Below are 22,029 nucleotides of genomic sequence, written 5' to 3' on the forward strand. Positions count from 1 at the left end.
CTATCTCCATTTTCTTTTACTTCTAATTCACTACATTTCAGCAGTTGCTGACTTTTAAGAATAGGATTTTTAATCAAGATAAGCTTATCAAATAAAATAAAATATATTGCTGTTGTCTTAGCTTGTGATCCTTTATTCCGTAGATCCATGTCCAGTTGGGGCCCCCTGTCACATTTCAGATGTGTATGAGTTTTTAGCAGTCCGACAGAAAAGACATTTTACTGAGAATACTTATAGTTTTACATGGGAATTTAAATGCAGGGTCTTTACTTGTAAGGGAGTATTTCTTACATTATTGTATTGGCACTTTTATATAAGAAGCCCAAAGGATCTGAATACTTTTTAAACCTGATTTGAAACAGTTCTCATTCTCAAATACAAATGTTGTTCTTACAGTTCAGTAAGAACAAGTTTGAGGCCACTATGCAGAAAATTGGATATTCTCTCCCTTTTACAATACAGTTCTGCCTGCATGACTGAGGAACTCCTGTGCTAGAGCTAAAATGATAAATCGGTAAATCGTTTTTTTACTATTTGCAACTATTTTCAACTTTTTTTCTATTTGCAAATAATTCACTACTGTACAACAAAATTGACCCAGAAATGCAATATTATATTTATTTTTTAACTGCATGAATGTATGTGACCCTAACACTACAAATGTATCACAAAGGCGTTAAACCTAATTGACCTGATGGCTCATCCAACCTCCTCGAAAGCTTTGATATAACTTTGTAGGAATTGGGATAGGGCTCTATTGTAGGACTAATCCTCTTTGGATCAAAAGCCTGAGGCCTAATCCAAACCAAACTGAGCTGATGACAGCCCAGGTGTGACGTCACCGCGGGTGCACAGGGCGATCCTGGATTCAGTGCGTGGCAGTCAGACTGGGTCGGGCCAGCAACGGAGGAAGAAGAAGAGGAAAACATCTGGCTCGAAAAGGAATATATCATGTCGGATTACACGAGGCCCCTGAAGTGTCTCTTCTCCTGCTGTGCACTTTGAGAGTAATAGGATAACTAGGGTTAGCCTACTCAAACTCCTCCGGATAGTTTCGTCTGGGAAGCGTGGGGGGGCAGAAGTTGTCACACAAGTCTTCACTATGGATCAGTCCGTCGCAATTCAAGATACGTTGGAAAGGGAAGAAAACTGCATCATAGTATCCTTTGGGACATTCATACGGTGATTGATGGATTATGAGCACTTCAAACGAAGGATTAGGCTATGTCTGCTTCAAACTACATTGAACTAACTCCGTTGTAGAATAATAGCAGAGAGGACTGTAAGATTAAGTCTCGGCCACATGGTTGACATCCATCTGAATAAACAGTAGGCTACAACCTCACTTAGGCTGTGATTTCAATCTAGGTATTTACGGTGCATGTTTATAGCACTAGTGTATGTTTAGTCGGGTGTGACTTCCCAGAGATTTGGGCCAACGTTTGTCGTGACACCTTTCATCCACAAGATGGCAACTCTGTGTCACCAGCTGCTGCTTTCTCATAGGTGGTGGTAGTGGTGGTGTAAGACTTCACAACAATACTCAATACAATACTTCACAAGAAATACTCTAATGCAAGCAAAGGTCCTGCATTCATAATGTTACTTAGGCTAAGTAAAAATACTGTTTATGCAGCAGAATTATATAATATTTGACTATTATTAATGACCACTAACGTAAGCAGCCTTTTAATGTTGCATGTGATCGAGGAGGACCTAATCTTTGCTATTTTTCACACTGCTGGGTAGTTACATCTATAAGATTGTATCGTATTTTATAATATGGTTAATATGTAAATTATTCATTTGTTATGTAACTACAGATGTCAGATAAATGTAGTAGAGTAAAAATAAAAAGTATATTTCCCAGTGAAATGAAGAGGAATTAGCATACAATTGAAATACTCAAGGACAAGTACTTAACCACTTGTTATACTGCAGGAAACAAACTTAAAATGTTGCCCATTGTACTGAAAAAAAATGAGTTGAAATGAGAGGAAGGTCATATTTCCTGGTGCAACTGAAGGAACACATGAACATATTTCCTCTATATCCTTAACTAAACTACAAACATGCTGTCCAATGCGATGTCTTCTTTGATAACACTACAGAGAGCAGACTGCTGGGATTGGTGGAGTCTACAAAAGAGCATGCGTGAGTTTTAAAAGATACCACAAATAGGCTATAATATGGCTTCTGTGTATTGTTGACTATAGTTGTATTCAAAGGTTAACAATGTAATTTTATAAGGAGAGGGAGTGACATCATTATGCAATCCAGGGCAAGGCCAGAAACTGGCCTAAAAATGACCACAGAGTTGCATCAACCTGTCTGACACAGTAACCAAGATTATATATTATATGAAAATGGTAGTAGTTACTGCAGCGCTGCAAGGCTATTGGCTTGCATTGTATTTTAATAAAAGTTGGGTTTTTATTGTGTCCACCCATGCACATGCCTTTAGATTGTTATCTAAATCCAATTGTAATATTTTGTAGAATCTTTATTTATACCCATCGAAGGATGGCCATTACTGCTGATGACGTGTCACTGGAGGACATCATACCCATCTCCCTCGACTTTGCTGTCGTGGAGGGTGAGCTGCTTTCATATTTTTATTTTCAGACTGGCAACTAAAAAGGAGAAATAATAATGTGTTTCTCGAGATACGGTATAGTCTCTGAAGTGTCCTCACACATTTCTCATGCTGCATTCTTTTTAGTTTCCTCATCAGAGGAACTTGCGGTTGTGGGTGAGTAACCCTAATTTCAATACAGCTTGATCATTATGCGCTACATAACCGGTACACTGCATGAAACTGAACATTGTGTTTTTTCCTGTGTTCTTCATCTGATTCTAGGAGCCGATACTAAAATGAGAGTAAGCTACCAGGAAGAGGAATTAGAGCTCAGACTTCCTTTTGGGTCCCACTCCAGGCTCTTCCTTAGTGAGGTCAACAGGGCGTGGAGTGGTAGGTCAGCCCTCGGAGATGTGTGATATTTTTACATGACATATCTGTAATTGCTCGAGGAGAAGAAAGAAGGCCCCTTTGAAAATTAATGCATGTTATTGAGATGACATTGGCAAGGACACCACCTAAAGTCATGAATATATATGGAAAAAATACCATTTATTCATACAGTGCAGTAACATGGACCATATCCTCTTTATATACATTTGGGTTTAGTAGTACATATCTTCAGATTTTCTTTTCTGAACAATGTTGGAGGCACCCACGTGTGGAGAAGTACAAGTAGTCTACTCTAAGCCTCTGTTTGGCAGAAACCTGCTCAGCCAGTCTTCAATTGCCTTGAGGTTACATTATGTAGCAAGCTATAAAATACCTTTTGTTTTTTATAATTTTACATTAGTTTACTCGAAAATAAATTAAAAACAGTACACATTTGTGAGACTGTAGGTGGCTGTGTTTCACAACTTACGCCAGTTTTAGAACTACAAACCGGTGGTGTCCCTTCATCTGTCAGTTACTGGTTACATGAGACATAGCTGACAAAAAAGAGAGAGACATAGACAGATAGAGAGAGAAGGGGTGGAGTTTGGATGGTGTACTCTGTAAAACTGCTTAAAAAAGGACTTGTATCTTTCTTTTAAATGCCTTAATGAACAGATTTTTGCTGTTCATCTGAAATGAATGGGCCATTGAAAGGTTAATAGACCATCTGCTTCTGTAAGAGATGTGTCACTTTTGCCACTGGCTCACTATTTTTCATGGTGAACACAGACAAAGTCTGATATCTTGTATGTGTTACATTTTTTTGTGGTACTCTAAGATTATCCACACATGCTTTTAACCTGGTGAGGGATACCAGTGACGGAACGATTTAATGACCTGGCACCTGTTGTTGTAACAAGGAAGAGTGTGAAAAACAGTAAATGTAAGCAGCTAAAAGAGAGATCTGTTTTATTCACTGCAGCACCTGTATCTTGTAATCACACTTAAAGCAGTAGAGCACAAAGTGTGAAGGTGGTCTTACAAACTAGGAGAGGCAGATATGAAAGAGCAAGATATAGAAAGCTTTGAAAAGGACCGCTCTTCTATTTATTTGTAGCACAAGTGGGATTGATAAATAAGGGTTTATTGTTTATGCTATGAATCTTACCAATTCTGTTGCGCTCACGTCTCCACTTTTGCCTGAAAACAAATCAGCACTATGCAAAGTTCAGATCCAGCTGTATACATTCTGTTTATCTGTGTTTTAAGCCCCCAACGTCTCCTTCCAGGCAGCGCTGCCTGGAAGGCACTAGGATTGGGCGATGGTTATGGTTATGCTTATGGTTATGGTTAAGGTTAGGGTTAGGTGCCTTGAAGTCAACGGTTGCAGCGCTGCCTGGAAGGAGACGTTGGGGGCTTAAAACACCATCAAGCTTACATTCTCCACTCCAATATTCTCCAATATTGCAATTATGCTATATTATCATATTAACTTGTTCTCATTCTCTCACTCTCTCTGTCTGTCTTCCTTCAGATGTTTGCAAGACAACCACACAGGCACCAAAGTTTGAGTGGATCAGCAAGTACCACAAAGCCACCAGAGGCCTTGGAGTTGTCAAACAGGCCCTTGCTCCCCTCGGCACAACAGTCAACAAACTCAACCAGCACCAGAAAAAAGGTTTGTCATCTTAGTTCTATTTGTAGAATTTCCCAGCCAGTATCTTTATGTCCAATAAAACGTATAAATGATGATAAATTGAAATACTGTAGGACCAGTATTTGTGCAGTAGATTTAAAAAAATGCTCTGCTTTATCTCTCTTTTTTTGGGATTGAAAGCTGCACATAGATAAAAGTCTACATTAGAGGTTTGCATGATAAAACCGGGCCGTTATGCAAGTACCACTTCCTTTGGTTAAACACTGGAGGGTTTTAAAAGTAATGTACCTTCTACCTATAAAGTGGGCTTATTAGATGATACAGGCAGAAAAGACAACCACATATTAAAAAAAAATCTGCAACAAGATTCCATATAAGATCTCTCAAGTCATGCTGTGAAACGTACATTTGTATGCTAGTTTGTGGAATTTGTCTTACATGTTGATGGCCCATTTCACCCAGATTTCATACATTATGTGTTTGCTTGCTAGATTAGAGCCATGCTGTTTATAACATGTATGCAAAAGTAGAAAGACACAAAAGTCTAATGTTCATGCAAATCATAGGCTACCATATTTTTCATCAAACTAGCCCTTACAGAGTGTTTTAATAGGCTATATGGGACATAGTTTCCCAGTTGTATTTAAACAAAAGGCTTACACAATGTATTTGTCTTCTTGGAGTGCATGAGCTTAATTTCCCGATGTAATACTGATATGATGAAGCATTTTCCGGTCGCATTTTCTGCATAGTAGATTTCTGTTTGTTCAGCCTCCTGTCCAGTAGGTCCTCCTGTCTCTGCAGCAGCAGGAAGGTAAACTCCTCCTACTAAAACGTTAGCATGGGCAGGTCTGACACAAAGTGGACATTGCTCTTCTGCACAGAATGCGTGGAAACTGTGCATGGAGATGTCTAGTGTGATGATGAGAGATTCTGGTATGAAAAATATTTTTACATGTGTTGATTTTTTTTAAATAGTGAAAGGAAACGCCATCGCATCACTATATTTAGCATTGAGTCCACGCTAATAAGCTAGCTTCCTAGCTAATGCTAAAGCAAATAGTAACGCGGCGGTAACGTTAGTTAGGCTAACGTTAGTTGTTATTTCAAAGAAGCTTAGCTTTAGCCAGATTAGCTAAAGGGCCAGTATTCGTCAGGCGGAATGATGGTTATCCTAATGACGTTAGTGGCTATTAATTGTATCCTGTTGCTACCTCAATATAAAGCTACCGTGAATGTTAGCCTACGTATACGGTGGATACACTTATGACCGATGTTTGTCCTTGCTAAATCGTCATGGTGTTGTCTCTGTCTATGTGACAGAAAATGACACACCTGTTGTCGTTGGTGGTGCAATAACGTATTTTATAGTGACACCGAATTGTGTCATTTATTGGGGTGTTTTGTCTTGCTTCTTAGGAAATGTGCTGTTTTATTTTCACTTGTGGCTCATCCTCTAAGATCAGTTGTCTGTAAACTTTCTTCCGACTGCCTGGCAATGAGATTGAGAGCTTACAATCGGCTTTGCCTTCACCTGTGAGAAAAGCCTCTCGGTCATTTAAATGATCCAAACGTTTTATTAAGGCAAGAGGTACATTTTTATTTTATTTGCAACAATAGATGTAGCTAACGTTACTGTTGATAATAAAAAGATATCACCAAAGTGGTTCCTCTGCAGTTACTTTTAGATCAGGGAAGTTGTGCAATGTTGAACTTTGTGCACTTGTAGTTAAAAAGCTATGACTATTTTAATACTAAGAGCCTGAGACCTGATAAGACAACTTGACATAGACACTGAGTTGTGATCAACTGCAGATAAAGAGGCATAGGCATGTGAAATTGCAGTTTGTCAGACTTCATACAACTAACTCCTCTGTGGTTGAACGTTTAGTTAAGCTCATTAGCTCAAAGCATGAGCAGGAATGTAAAATATGGCATGAAATATGTCAGGTACTCATACACAAAACCCTCATGGGGTCTGTGGATCACTCATGTATAACTACCATTTGAGAATTGAAATCAAGTCACATTTGTTTTAATTCTTGTTTTGCAAGTTTGCTTTATTTTTCAACGATAATCTCAGTTTTGTATGGTACGATGTTTATTGTTTCACTGCTGCTGTTCTTTTTCCAGATACAGTGTAGTTCACTGAGGAAACGTGTAGAACAGTTGTACACAACAAGTCTGTTGTATGTTAATTTTGATGCACCTGGTATAGCAGTTTACAATACACACTATAAAGTTGCTGTACCATCAATGCTAAAAAGAAATGGATGAACCCATCTCTAATGGGTTACGGTTTAAGGGTTAGGGTTATTAATAGCCTACTCATGATGTCTTTTTTTATAGGTTAACTCTTGTTTGTCTTTGTGTGCACATGGAGATTATCACCATCTCAAATGTAGCATGCTGTGCACACTTCCAAAAGCATTTCACAGTTTGCTGGTAGTTTTCTCAGTCAAACAAAGGGCCATCTTCTTCTCCTGTTCACGCAAACAACAAAGTCACTGGTTTTGAATTAAAACTTTAAAAAAAAATGGTGCTTATATTTGACCTTGCAAAGCCTAGCCTTTTTTGTTCTTGTTTCATTGTTTTTTTTTAGAAAATGGCATAAGCATTTCTGACATGTTGACCTTTTCTCAGAGTCGCCTTTGTAAAACAATGATTCAGCAAAAAATAATGTCGCACCAATTGTGGTAATAGTGATAAAAGCAATAGACATTTTGGTTGTAAATGACTCAGACTTTAGTGCTGCATTCGACACAGCTGTGGCAAAAATCACACCTTTCTATCAGATGTTGGGATTAGCAAAGCTTTGTCAGTCAGACTTATTTTAACTTTAATTTGCATTGTTTGGATAGGATTTATTTTAAAATTTTCCCAATCCCTTTTGTTTCACGGGTTTATTCTCTTTTTTATTTCCTTACCCCTGTGACCTTTTTCTGAAAATATTTGTATCATTTTATTAGTAGTAGTACCGTTGACATCATGATATGATACCATGTACAGTCATTTAATGTCAGTGTATTTAAGCCACTGGTTCTTGCGTTAAATGCTGCTCAAACATATCAGAAAACATGCATCAGGGATTGTGATGTTGTGATGAGACAAACTGGCTTTCAGTTTGCCATGTCGCGGTCATGTTCATAAAAAGATTATAAACATGGAAGCCTATTTGTGTATCTAATCTTTTGGATCATTAAGCAGTGCTGTTGTTCAGGTGCATTCTTGTAGCCTGCTATAACTTTGCAGAGTTCCAATTTCCTGTTCCAAAAACTTGGCTTTCCCTTTCAGAGTAGCCAGCTGTGTTCCCTGCCAAGCTGCAGGAGACAGGGGCCATGCTGTCTCATACTTCACACTCGGCCATTAAATCCAGCTACTTAGGATGCAGTAACTGTAACCGACTGCAAAAGGCAGCCAGTCGATTGACTACAACAACCGAGCCCTGACTTGGCACTTTTATGATTGACACGTATGTTACTGTCTGTGTTTGTTTTTATTCTTAGTCATACTTGGCTTTAATTTATTCTCCTTCTCAGTTATTAAAGAGTTGAAATATGGGTTTGCTCATGGTTGAGTTCTTTCTTATTAGAGTAAGTCGTCCCAGGTTGTTAATACCTTGGGCAGAGTTTAAGATAATGTTGATGGGAAGGTCTCCCAGCAGCTGTCAAGACACATTGACAACTGGCAACCTTTAAACAATATATAAGTTTGTAATTCAAAGTGCAGGCAGTTCTGATGGACTTTATACAAGACTGCTCCCATTTACCTTTATGCTTTGTGTTTACCATTATAAACAAGTAAAAAAACAAATAAATCTTCCTTTTCTCTCCTGCTCTTCCCGGACAGAGAAATCATCAGACAAAAAGGGAACTATAGAAGGGGAGAAAGGTTCTAACAGTGGCACGCACAAGTCCAAAGCATATTCCAGCCCAGAGAGGTAAGGCCTTTTTATTAATTCACATGTGGGAGCTCTCAAAACCAAAAACTCTTTACACGACTTTCTTTTTATATAGCGGTAGAAAAAAGTGTAGGGTGTTTTCACACCTGCCTTGTTCTGTTTGGTTGAGTCGCACCCTGACAACATTACAGTTGTTAGTTGTCAGTTGTTACAGACAAACTCTGGTACACTTTGGTATGGTTGGTTTGTGGTGAGAACGTGATCCGACCTAACTACCAGCTGTACTTCGCAAGTTTGAGCTAAACGTCTGCTGTAGTCAGGTGTGCTTTGCAATTTGTGATGCATCATAACATGAAAAGTATAGCAGCTTGCAATGTTTCTCTTAGAAATATATACTGTGGTCAAGTTCGCACTACTCGCATCTCTGTGGTCAAACCAGCCGCTGCTAAACACCGGCAGAGCAGAGCGAAGTCTCGGTGAGCAGAGTAGACTAGGTAACGTTGCTCGCAAAACGTCTGGAAATTATTTAAATGAAATGAGCTGGTTTGACCACAGAGATGCGAGAAATGTTCACTAGTCCAGAACACAGGGCGTTCTTCCTGTATTTACTTTCTTGCTCCCGCCCGAGACATATCTAACCAATAAGCGAAGTGAACGTTCTTGCGTGGTATGTCTTAATGCATTTTTGTTTGCTTTGATTTTTCTCCATGTGAAATGAAACCGAACCAAGGTGAAACCGCTTCAGGTTTACAAACGAAACTTTACGTAGTTTTTGTTTACATTCAGTGTTACTCACCAAAATGTGTTTTTTTTTGCATTCTTGAAGCTCATCAAAATGTTAAATGCATTTCAATGTGCAAAGCTGATTGTTTTGTGTTTTTTATTTGGAACGCACATTGTTTATATCCATGTTTACATGCTAGCTGTCTTCTTTCCTGCCTTTTGTTGGTGCATTGCTGCTTTTCTTGGTGCATTGCCGCCACCTGGATCAGTGGAATAGTGGGAAACTACAGGGTACCATTTCTTTTACTCAAGTAAAAGTATTAAAGTAGGTATTTCTAAGATTACACTGAGTAAAGCCTAAAACATACTATGTACTTAGTGTGTGAAGTATGAGTGCATTCCTCCTTTCCTTTCCTCCATCAGTTTTACAACATGCACTGTGTACGTGCCTGGCAGCAGCTTGGTGAAAAGTGTTTCAAAGTCTAAGATGTAAATTTTTTTATTTTGTTTAACCTGTAATCCACTGCTGCCACTTTTGGAATGAATGCCTATAGATTGAGTTTAGTTACAGCATATTCCTGAAATATTGCAAGGTTCAGGCATATTACATGTCTTCCTATCCTTTCAGCATCATTCCATATTGAGCACATGGAAATCGAGCTTCACTGCATAGCCTGGGTTCCTGTTGTCACTGTGGTGTTCTGTTGTACATTAGGCTGTTAGTCTGGAGCAGAGTGCAGTGTGTTGCCCCCCCCTCATATATATATATATATAATTAGATCTGTCAATCGATTAAAAAATGTAATCTAATTAATTACATACTCTGTGATTAATTAATCAAAATTAATCGCATACATAATTAATGGTGCCTGAACCGATACTTTTTAAGAAAGTAAAAAAAGAAAAGGAAAAAAAAAAAGGGTACTAATCAACAGTGAAAATACGTCACTTTTAAAGCTGGTTCGCCTGTAAGCCCCGTTATTTCCTAACAAGCAAGGTAGCATTTAAAAGGCTATCCAGTCCAGCACAATGCGTACTCCACATAAAACCTTACATCCCTGAGAACATAAGGGCAAAACAGCATCGTCAATCTGTTTTTACCGAATCTTCTCTGGTCAAGCTCTGCTAAAAACCTAAAATCCGTTAGCACATTAGCGTGTCGTTCACTACCGAACCTGTTTGTAACCGTTAGGGCTATGAATGTGAACAGGCAATACATACAGACAACCAAACAAACTCACAGTTAATGATAATTTGTTCCCTCTAAGATCACAACCGTGACAAAATGACCCTATTTCTATCTCGGTCTGTCTTTCGTCCCCACGCCTAGCTGTTATTTCTACTCTGCTATTGTTCAGTCAGAGCATCTTCAGTCGAGAGGACCGGCATGACCTGGTGCGCTCCTCCAGCCACACCCCGTCTAACAAAGCTCAGATACTGGCCATGCCGCAGTTTGGCCTGCGCGACAACCTCATCAAGTGTGAGCTGCTGAAGAATGAGGACCTTTATACTTATCCGGAGGACTTCAGGTACTTTACTCTTAACGGCTTGTTGTGTCAGTTTTGAATCTGTTTTAAAATGTACATGTGTTTGGCAGATTGGTGCAGGCACGTGGACGTAGAACGAGATGATATGATCATAATGCAATCGAATAGCAAATCACTATCATAAGAAAATCTGACATTTTTTTGTACTTTAAATATCAATAATGTGTTGCTACTTTGGGTGGGGCTACTATACATGTGTGTTGAGCTGCTGGCCTGTTAAAATCTAGAATTGTTTCTTAAACTTTGTTGGAAAGACAGTTTGTGCAGGAACAGTGTGAGCCCACAGTGTAACTGTGAGCACACGGCACAGTTTGGATCCTAGAAGTGTTACGTGAAAAGTGATAATAACACGCTGTCAAGAAATGCACCAATGTAGTGCAGTAACATGCTGTAACTCAGTTTGTAACTCCTATTTCATTTCCTTGTAGAGGCCTAGAGATTTTAATTGAGGGTTTTTGTTTCGTCAGATGGTTGAAAAAGAAGCATTTGCTGAAGTCAGCATCATGGTTTAGCTATGATGCTGACACTGCCTCCTGCTGGTACATCTGTGCCTTAATATGTACAGCCATATAAAGAATATAGCAAAGAATAAACAGTAATATATATATACACAATGTGAATGGAAGAAGGAATCCTAAATATGAAAAGATTAAAAAACAACAGCATCTGTGAAACAAAGAAATGAAATGCAAAAGCATGGTTGCTATTCAGTGTAAAACTGAAGAACTATAAGAATATCATAACCATGAATAGCAATAAATAGGCTTTGAAAAAATACACAAAAGGCTTTAAAACTTGCATAGTTGCCTTTATCAGAAACCGTAGACATACAGAAAAGTTTACATTGTGCTGGAACACATGCAATGCCTGCTTTCATCTCATATTACAGTACATACTGAGAATGTACTGAATATGTATGATGATTTCCTGAAGCCCAGAAAAGCAGCAATCCAAGATTATTGTATAAAGACAGCTTCAGCATCTTTCCAGGTTGCTGAGGGTAGGGCCATTAGGGCAGAAAGTGTTGTACATTGTCATAGCAGTCATCACAAAATACAGCTGCCCCTTTGCAGCCGCACGAGCAGAGCAGCAGCTGCCTTATGGTCAGAGAAGAGAGCTATTGAAAGGAAGGAAGCTGATTTTTAATCTGGACCTGCAGAAAAAATCTCAGTGGGGAGGTAAATGACAATGGCTGGGTCTCTCCCTCTTACCATTTCTCACAATTTAGGTGCACTTCAACAAGGCACTTAAGTTCCAGTGGGGCGGCTCAGAAAATTAGACTATTTTTATTCTCCACTGTCACTTTGCACTGTAGACAGCTCAGAGGTGTAACTGTGTAAGGCCTGGGGTACACTTAATCAGAAGTAGTTCTTAAATTGTGCAGTCCAACCAGGTCGGAAATCAAAAGTGTTTTTTAGTTGTTCTGGAGGGCTACACACAAAGGCGGAGTACAATGCCAGAGAGGGGGAGATGCGATATTGTTAAAATATGGGGATAATGGCACACATTTTCATATAGTCTCTCCTGGAAGACATTCAAAGTGATGCACTCGTTTGTATACCCGAAAAGTGACAGATAAAGTTGTTTCAAAAATTAGAGCTAGAGAGAGTATTTCAAACACTGGCTCCTTTCTTACCTCCACACACCTGCACAAAGTCAATGTGAATGTCATATTGTAAGTTTTGGAAAGTTACAGAAATGGTCGGACACGGTCTCCCTTATCCAACGTCGGGACGGGGCTTCTAATACTGCAGTAAAGCATCTTAATATAGATTGTGGTCATTGTTTGACTATTTTACTCTCCCCTGATGTGAACTGTAAATTATATTAAAAAAAAGACTCTCACAGTCTGCAGAATAAACTCAAATAGTTGGCAAACAAACTGCGGCTCTGTATTCCTGTATAACTTCTTATTTCTCCCCGTTCTGTTTCAGCTTTTTTCTCGGCACATACAATGTGAATGGACAGACACCAAAGGAAAGCCTCCATCCTTGGCTGAGTTGCACTCTGAACCCTCCTGACATGTACTGCATTGGGTAAGTCACAATCACACTGCTGGAGAATAGCCTTGTAATTCTCCACTCAATCCCATTACACAGACAGACATATACTGCTCTGACAGATCTATGCAACCGTTGATCTTGTTTTAAGTAGGAGAACATGCCCACCCCCAGATTCAGCACTATGTGTAATCCTGCCTACATTTCAGTGTACTACTTTGGTGTGGAAGAGTAAAAAGAGTTTTGAGAATACCATGAAAGTACTGGGTAAAGCTCAAACATCAAAACTCTATCGTTTGTCCTTCCTGATAGTTTTCAGGAGCTTGACCTCAGCAAAGAGGCTTTCTTCTTCAATGACACCCCCAAAGAGCTGGAGTGGACGAAGGCTGTGTCTGAGGCCTTGCATCCAGATGCCAAGTATGCTTTAGTAAGGACGTCTTTTTTTCTTTAATCTTGTTTCCTTTATTAATATAGTTATTAACCACAAGTTGGTATTTGAACTGGGCCTGTGCAAAGCCCACTACAATCTGTCTGTAGAGCTTGTTTAGCTTTTTCTTATATGGAGGCATTTACCATATTCTTCTTTTGATTGTGTTTGAAGTCTTGTGTTACAGTAAACTGGCAGATAACTAAGCAGCAATTTCTGCCTGTAGCCATAGTAACTACATAACATACAGTACATTACATGGGTTATTACACTAAGGAACAATCGCGTTATCCCTGCTTATTTGATCAGCTTAGTCTGGCCTTATATTTGAAGTAACTTTTTGGTCTTTCTCTTTTTATTCTTTCATCTACTTCCCTTTTCTGAGAGTGCTGACTCAGACTCTAGATTTCTGGCTTCCTCCCTTCTTAGTTGGGCTGTTTTCTACTAGTCATTTTAGGGCTAACAGGTTTGTAAGTCACGTAGGCAGTTAAATGACGTGTCATTTCTTAAAGTGCTCATATTATGCTCATTTTCAGGTTCATAATTGTATTTAGAGGTTGTACCAGGATAGGTTTACATGTGAGTTCTCTGTTTTAGCTACAGAGTGAGGCATCTCACTTCTGTTCCATCTTTGTTGGGAGTCGCACGTGCGCAGTACCTAGGTAAGGACTACAAGCCAGACAGAAGCAGAGTATGAGGGAGTGCCACGCTAGCAGCTAGGCGAGCATTATAACGTGTGTTACAAAGTGACGCACGTTCGTCACAGAAGTAAAGGCTGGACTACAATAGAGCTGTTTGGAGCAGTTTATGAACCGTGTTTTCTGTTGGAGATGGAGAAGTCCCTTTGGGGTGGACTTTGGGCTTTTTCACTTTGTAAACCTATAACATAAACAAAAAAAGATATATAACACAATAAAAAAGCCAAAAAGCATAATATGAGCACTTTAATCCACTGTCAGTGCTCTGACTAAATCACACTTGGCTAATCTGTAACTGACACTGTTTAGCTCAGCAAGCTAAAATATAAATGTTTTTCCTTGAGATAAGGCAGGGCATGACACTAAATGTCTTCAACTTTAAATGTTGTCATCGTTCATAGTAGTTGTGGTTGAAAAATGTTAAAATGCTGATATAAGCAGCAAAAACTGTATTAAACACTCCACTGACTGCCCATTAAAGAAAAATATCAAGCAAATGGAATTCCACCTGGCGCGGATGGCGTGTATTTTTAGCGGCTGGTGGAATCACAAGCATTTTCTTAAGCGCCCGCAGACGCGCCTGGTGGAATCTAGAGGTAACATTACTCTGTGAATTGTCGTGTCTCTTTTCCATTTCCTGTATGAAATGACATTTGTAAATCTACTCATCTTCTACAGGTGAAGTTGGTGCGTCTGGTGGGCATCATGCTGATCTTCTATGTAAAGAAGGAGCATGCAGAGTTCATCTCTGATGTGGAGGCTGAGACTGTGGGCACCGGCATCATGGGAAGGATGGTAAGGACTGATTTCCCAGGTCTTATGTAGATTCACTGGTGTTTTGTATATTACAAGATATTAAATCATAAACAGCGCTGAGCTGTTGAGAGTAGTGATGCCCCAATGTTGTTTTTTAGCCTCCGATACCGTTTGATGATCGTCAATGAGCCATGTCGGCCTATAAATAGTTTTTGTTTTTAAATAATTTTTTTATGTTGTTTTGTTATAGCAGCTGTTATAGCTGTATTACAGTATAGGTCAGTTTGACTGCTTTGTCATGTACTGGGATCTCAGTATGAATAAAGAATCACAAAAAGTCAATCTTGTTGGTTTCTTATTCTGTCAACAACATGCTTTTACTTAGTCTGTTCCGTCAACAGAGCAGTAAAAAGAACTTCCAAGGAGCTTGCAATATGTAGATTGCAGTAAGTCAGTAAGGGCAACTGAAATTCCCAATGTTATTATACCATCTGACTATCACGGTCATACGGGCAGGTGCTCTCTAAAGTAGTTTGCGTTACCTGCCATTTGGGTGCTTCTTTCTTTGCCTTTTTTCACTCTCCAAAGTCATCTTAACAAACTCACCCTACTCCGTTGGGTGATGCGTCTTTAAAGAGCCCCTATTATACACCTTTTCAGCATCATATGTGTACTCATGGGGTCTCCTAGAATACGTTTACATGCTTTGAGGTTAAACAAAACATCATGTTTCTCATACTGTCCATTGCTGCAGGGCCTCCAGCTGAAACACTCTGTCTGAGCTCTTGGCCCGCCTTCCTGAATAGCCCAGTCTGCTCCGATTGGTCAGCTGGCCCACTCTGTTCTGATTGGTCAACCAAATTCAAACAAGCCACTGGGTGGGTTGTGCTTGCTTAGGCAGCACCAATGGGCAGCACATTTGAAAAACTGGGCTGGCTTTCTCAATAAATGATTAATGATAATTAATTGAGGAATTTCAAACAGGAATGTGGGCGAGGTGTTTCCAGGCAGTTGAGGAAAAAGTGCTGTCGGGGTTTCTGACATACTGAACATCAGTCCTTGTTGTTATCTGATTCACTCTCTTTTATCTTGCTTTGTATAAAATGTATGTATTTAATCCGTGCAGAGTTTCAAAACAATTTACAGGCATCAGATGGCAGAAATGTCTAAACTGATTTTTTTTTTTTATACATTTTAGTAGTGTCACTGTTATTGTCTTTGGCTTAACATTAAAGTCCTTCCATTGCATCCTATACATGAATTAGTTAATTATGACACACATAAAGTGTTGAGTAAGTATCAACAGTAGCTTTACACATCATTGACTATCACAGCAAATGAATGAAGCCGAAAAAAAACATTTGGGCTTCTACAATGATAGTGTTGTTTTACTGCCAGCCTTGTCTGGTTCCTTCTTCAAACTACTCTTCACTTTAGTACTTCATCATCTATTAAGTGTTACGCCCTGCAGCCCCAACTTAACTTTTCGAGAATAGATTATTCTTGTCTTGTACGTATATGGACATGCTTACTTAGCAGTCCCTGCAGTGTAGAGCAGATGACTGGCTGGTGACCAGTGGGGGCCTTTTTAAGGTTGCTCCATCCTTTCCTGCAGTAATGCGAGACTGGTTTATAATCTGCACCAAGAACCATTTGAAACATGCCAAGTGTCAAAGTGTTGGCATAATATCGGATTACTGTCAAGCAAGGGAGCATCTATAACTGCATACTATCTAAAACGGGTTTTCTCTAAATCTTTTTGCAGGAGCTTTTAGTTGTGTTGCGTACATTATTCTGACTGAATTTCTCTTTCTTTCTCTTTCAATGACTCATTGATTCGCAGGGAAATAAGGGTGCTGTGGCAGTCCGTTTTCGCTTCCACAACTCTGATATCTGCGTGGTCAACTCTCACCTAGCTGCCCACATTGAAGAATACGAGAGACGTAATCAAGACTACAAGGAAATATGCAGTCGTCTCCAATTTCGCCAGCTTGACCCGTCCCAGCCTCCACTTACTATCATGAAGCATGAGTATGTAACCAATGGAATATTATAGAGTTACAGTGTCATCATATGTATTAAGTGGTTTATTTATAAACATTTATTGCATTTTATTTAATGCCACTACATCAAGAATTTGTCATGCAAAACTTTGATTATAAAACTGCTTTTGCTGCGATATATTGCTTGAAATCTAGAAATGTTTGGATTTAAGTTTAGGATTAGTATGCAATATTTGTAGTAGCTGAATATTATCCAATTCATCATCCGTGAACATATTTTATCCATATTCAAGTTATCTCCATGTTTCTTCCTCTGTCTCTCTGTCCCTCACCAGTGTGGTTTTATGGATTGGGGACCTCAACTACAGGATCAGTGAACTTGACGTCTCCAACGTGAAGGAGCTAATTGGCAAGAAGGACTTTGAAACGCTGCACAGTTATGATCAGGTAATATGGTCTCTTCTTTCTGCAATTAAAGTGGGCTTTACTCATCATTCGTGTTAAGGAGAAGTGATACTTATCGGCTGCATATGGTCCTCAGCTCAAGAGGCAGATCGATGAGGAGGCCGTGTTTGTTGGCTTTGCGGAGGGAGATATTGCTTTCCAGCCCACCTACAAATATGACACCGGCTCTGACAAGTGGGATACAAGGTAATCTCATATGCGAAAGAACAGAATGGAACATTTTTAGTAAGGAGATCATTCTTTATTGATACAGTGATGTTCATAGTTTAAGGATAATTGAAATGTGAAGTACTCCGACAATGAAACTTCTCGTGTGAATGTTTATAGAAGCTTTCTAGTCTACCAGTAAACATCTCTCCGTTTATAGAGGGACGTGGTCATTCATTAATCGGACTCTGCTCTGTACCAATGTTTGCTTGCCTTACATGTTTTACCTGGTAAACGTGAAGGCGCTTCTTAAATTGAATCACAAAACGGCAACACACTTTGCTCTGGTGGCCTTAATAAAACACTTTAGCCACTCAGTTTTCACGCTATCAATTAACCTTATCAATAAACACGCTTCACAGTGAATGTGGCCCTAAATCGCAAGAGCAGTGTTGTGTGGTATCTTTAACTCTTATACCTAATTACCTTTGATGCATTTACAAATACACTGTAATACATATCTAATGTTTTGCCCTATGCATTTAGATACTTTGTAAAGAAGTAGTAGTAAAACATGTAATAAACATACTTGAGAATTAACATCTGTTCTTTCTTCTGCATTAAGTGAAAAATGCCGCGTGCCTGCATGGTGTGACCGTATCCTGTGGAGAGGGAAGAACATCGTGCAACAGCATTATCAGAGTCACATGGCTCTGAAGACCAGTGACCACAAACCAGTCAGTTCCCTGCTTGTCATTGGGGTAAATGATTCAGCCTTCTTACTGGTTTCATCTCAAATTCTTTCATTTAATTTCTTATGGTTTGAAAAAGATGCAGTGGTCCCTTTTAAAACTCATACATACTTAAAGTAGGGAGGGAGAGAAGAGATTATACATTAATAAAAAGTGCATTAAGATATAACTTTATCTTCTCGCTTCACGTCAATAGGCTCTTATTTTTTGCTAAGGCCATATCACATTTCTATTACAGTATTATATAAGGGTTACATAACACAGATATGTACATTGTTTCTTTGCCTCTTACATCTTTTTTTGTCTGTTCCTACAGATCAAGAGAGTAAATCCTGAGGCCTATAAAAGGACCTTTGAAGAGATTGTACGCAATATAGACAAAATGGAGAATGAGTGTATTCCATCTGTAACCTTGTCCAAGCGAGAGGTAAAGTTTCCTATCACATTTAGTCCTGTTACAGTGTAATGGGAGCTGTAATACCTCTCTGATACATCTTGTACAATGAATGTTTCTTCTCATTATGTTCCCTTGATGAATTTAGTAAGTAAACCACCACTAATGAAGATGTGTATTGATCTTGGGCTGTGAGCCTAATCCAGATATTCAAAGGATACATTTACATGAAATGTAGACGAACGAGTAGAACCTTTCCATCTTGCCTCATGAACCTTTCCCATCTTATTTTAGTTCCACTTTAAGGACGTGAAATACATGCAGCACCATGCAGAGACATTGAGCCTCTTCAATGACGGGCAGGTCCCGTGTCAGTTTGAATTTATCCAGAAGCCGAATGAGCCCACATACTGCAAACCCTGGCTCACAGCCAACCCCCCCAAAGGCTTTATCGCTCAGGGTGAGTAGCACATAAAGTCAGCATTTCAGTCACACATTTATCATTATCATTTCATAAAGCATCATTGTCCTGCCTTTAGGTTTTTTGAAATTAAGTACACTATGAGCTATGAGGCCAGATCTCTTTGATTTTTACTGACAATGGTAGGTTTTCTGTCTTGCAAATTAAGTAATCGGATTAGAGATGCCTTGGTGCTTTACAAATCCTCAAACAGACCTTAACAACTCACTGGGTCAGCAGGCATCAATTCCTGAATTATGACAGTTCAGCCTCCCCCTTACTTTATTTGTGCATCTCTCTCAACATCTAGGTGGTTCTGTGGACATTGAGCTTGAGGTTTTTGTAAACCGCTCAACAGCGCCTGAACTTAACTCTGGCAAGGAGCAGATCGAAGACATCCTGGTGCTCCACCTGAAGCGTGGGAAGGACTACTTCATCTCTGTGATAGGAAACTACCTGCCCAGCTGCTACGGCTCCTCCATCCATTCATTGTGTCAGCTGAGGGAGCCCATACAGGACATGTCGCAAGAGACCCTCCGCGAAGTGGTTAGTGCACCCAGTGTCCTTGAAATACCTCCTCTCCTTTCAGGGTTGTCTCATAGGCCACAGCTTTAATTTATAGTGTTTCATATTTAAGTTAAACACTGTTGAGTCGATTTTGACTGAACTGCTTCTCTTTGCTTTGTTTGTTCTTAACATCAGGCAAAGATGTCTGGAGATGAAAATGCAGTAAACACTGAAAAGCCTCTAGACATTCCTAAAGAACTCTGGATGATGGTGGATCATTTGTTCCGCAATGCCCTCAAACAGGTAAGAAAATGGGTTGCTGGAGTTTCTATTTTGGTGCAAAGAACACTATAGTCCGATTTTGTTTCTTTGGGGGAAGTTTTCTTGTGAATTATATAACTATTTGCCTCCTTCCAAGCTTTTTGTGTCTTTCATAGAATGACAAATCAATGAAAGTCACAAGTATTGAGCACAATAAAAAATGTTTTCAAGATTTTTCTTGAGTCTACAAAGATACTGTTATGACTCTGTAGTTGTGCCTAAGATAAAGAGGTATGCACATCCTAAAAACTCACAAAAACAAACTGATCTGCAGATCTTTTGTCTGACTTTTGGCTTAAGTGGTTGTCCTAGCAAGCCAAATATCTCCGTTAAGACTGCACTGATTTGGTGAGGGGAATTAATCTTTATTTTTAAACATTTAAACATAGGATTGTGCTTTTAGTTTTAATTAAGTCAAACCAAAAGAGCATTTTCTTCAGCCCAAGTGAACCTATTTGTAAGTAAGCACCTTGGCTTTTTAAGGAATCAAAGATTTAATATTTACTGTCCTCTATATGCAGGAAGACATATTTCAGCAACCTGGGCTCCGGAGTGAATTTGCAGAAATAAGGGATTGCCTTGACACTGGCATTCCAGATTCTCTTCGTATCCTTCAACACTATTGCCATCATAACCATCAGTGAAAAAAACCCTGTTAATCTTGATAGAATATTTGAAAATGTAACGCAGTATACACCATACATATTTTTTTAAATAGCACTGTTTATATATATATATATATATATATATATATATATATATATATATATACCAATGCTCAAGAATTATGTCCTTGACTCTGTATTGACCTGTAGCGGGCAGTAACCACTCAGTGGCAGAGGCCTTGCTTCTCTTCCTAGATGCCCTCCCAGAGCCTGTGGTTCCCTACTCCTTTTACCAGCAGTGCCTAGAAATCTGCTCCAATGCCAGTCAGTGTGAGAAAGTGAGTGAGACAGCTTGAGTTAATCGCTGATCACCATTAATCTATTCCAAGATGTGTTAAATTATGAAAGTTAATCCCTAGCTTTGTTTAATATGTTAATTTCTTCTGTCTTCAGGTTATTTCCATGCTACCTCAGTGCCATAAAAACGTGTTCAACTATTTAGCTGCCTTTCTCCGTGAGCTGTTGAAGAATTCTGCAAGTAATCGATTAGATGTCAACATCTTGGGTAAGAAAAGGAAGCAGGTTGCACAGTCTCTTTCATTCGTGAATGTGTTGTTACTATTAGCTGCTGCTTTGTGCTTTAGTCAGCATGGTGAGTAAGGGAAGAGAAACGAACAAATAAAGCAATAGAACGTGAAAATGAAGGAAAATCCTGTTTATTATTCCCTTCTGCTTATGATCAAGGACTGTTGGCATTTATTATCTGTTCACTACTTGGTGTAAAACAGGCTGTTTCTAGAAAAGAGAATGTATGCTCACCTAACCTACCCAGTATAAATAATGGTTGAATGTGAACTAAATTATAGCATCAGAAGGAATTGTAGCAACATCTAATGTACATATGGTAATTATTAAAAAATAAAAAAATAAATATATATATATTACATTGAATTTCTACTCATCTTTTCTGCCACAAAAATGAAACCCTGCTAATAAAGATATAACATTACAACTCAGAAAAAGAACCCTTTGTAATACTATATGAATAATTTATTTTCTTTCTGTATAGCTACCATTTTTGCCTCCTTGCTCCTGAGGTCACCTACGAAGCAGGATCTTGCAGAAAAGAGGAAGACTCAGGAGTTCTTTCAGCACTTCCTGGCCCAAGGCTCCTCCTAGATAGAGGACTTCTCCCTCTTGTCCATCATGCTGAAGCCTAACACTAAAAACTGTACAGTCCAGTATTTTAAATAAACTGTAATGATTTCTTATATTCTTTGAAGGCTCTTTGTATAGATATATTTAGTATAATTACTGTAAGTTCTTATCTGATATTAGTTTGTTTCACACAGCAGATGTTTGCGATCTGTTGATACAGAGTTTATTGTATATCGTTAAGCATCTGAAGAGACCTAACAATTTTTAATGTGTGTATATTTTATTTAAAAAAAAATTTTTTTTAATGTTTCTGATCTCAACAGCATATTGTTTTTATATAAACTGTTGGAAACAAGGTGTGTCTAACTGGTGATTTTTTTTGCCAATCAACAAAGAACACTTAATTAATGCTAAGTTTTCTGATAATGTTTGTGTGAGAATACCCTTCCCTGCGTTTAACCTATAGAATCACATTTTTTACACAAAAAGTCAAAAGTCACATACTTAAAAGAATAACATTTCATGTTTTAATTTAACATTAAGAATTATATTTCC

General features: G+C 38.8%; 1 protein-coding gene across 3 annotated transcripts; it reads left to right on the top strand.

The window, feature by feature from the left end:
* Positions 1-866: 866 nt before the first annotated feature.
* On the top strand, positions 867-21,829 carry inpp5b (inositol polyphosphate-5-phosphatase B). Of its 3 annotated transcripts, none has more exons than XM_078252434.1 (23): positions 867-1,159; positions 2,075-2,154; positions 2,499-2,596; positions 2,723-2,752; positions 2,861-2,971; positions 4,488-4,631; positions 8,460-8,550; positions 10,593-10,763; positions 12,716-12,817; positions 13,094-13,208; positions 14,585-14,701; positions 16,506-16,693; positions 17,001-17,112; positions 17,207-17,316; positions 17,903-18,038; positions 18,346-18,456; positions 18,718-18,883; positions 19,194-19,429; positions 19,586-19,693; positions 20,233-20,317; positions 20,527-20,654; positions 20,770-20,881; positions 21,386-21,829. In XM_078252434.1, the coding sequence occupies exons 1-23, from the start codon at positions 1,103-1,105 to the stop codon at positions 21,493-21,495; spliced, it is 2,718 nt and encodes a 905-aa protein (XP_078108560.1). In that variant the 5' UTR covers positions 867-1,102; the 3' UTR covers positions 21,496-21,829. The 3 variants fall into 3 exon arrangements, with proteins under 3 accessions (XP_078108560.1, XP_078108562.1, XP_078108563.1); XM_078252436.1 differs by having other exon boundaries at positions 2,523-2,596; XM_078252437.1 differs by lacking the exons at positions 867-1,159; positions 2,075-2,154; positions 2,499-2,596; ... (1 more) ...; positions 2,861-2,971; positions 4,488-4,631 and adding an exon at positions 5,424-5,546.
* The last annotated feature ends 200 nt before the right edge of the window (positions 21,830-22,029 follow it).

Source organism: Sander vitreus, chromosome 6 (genome assembly GCF_031162955.1).
Source record: "Sander vitreus isolate 19-12246 chromosome 6, sanVit1, whole genome shotgun sequence".
NCBI lineage: Eukaryota > Metazoa > Chordata > Actinopteri > Perciformes > Percidae > Sander > Sander vitreus.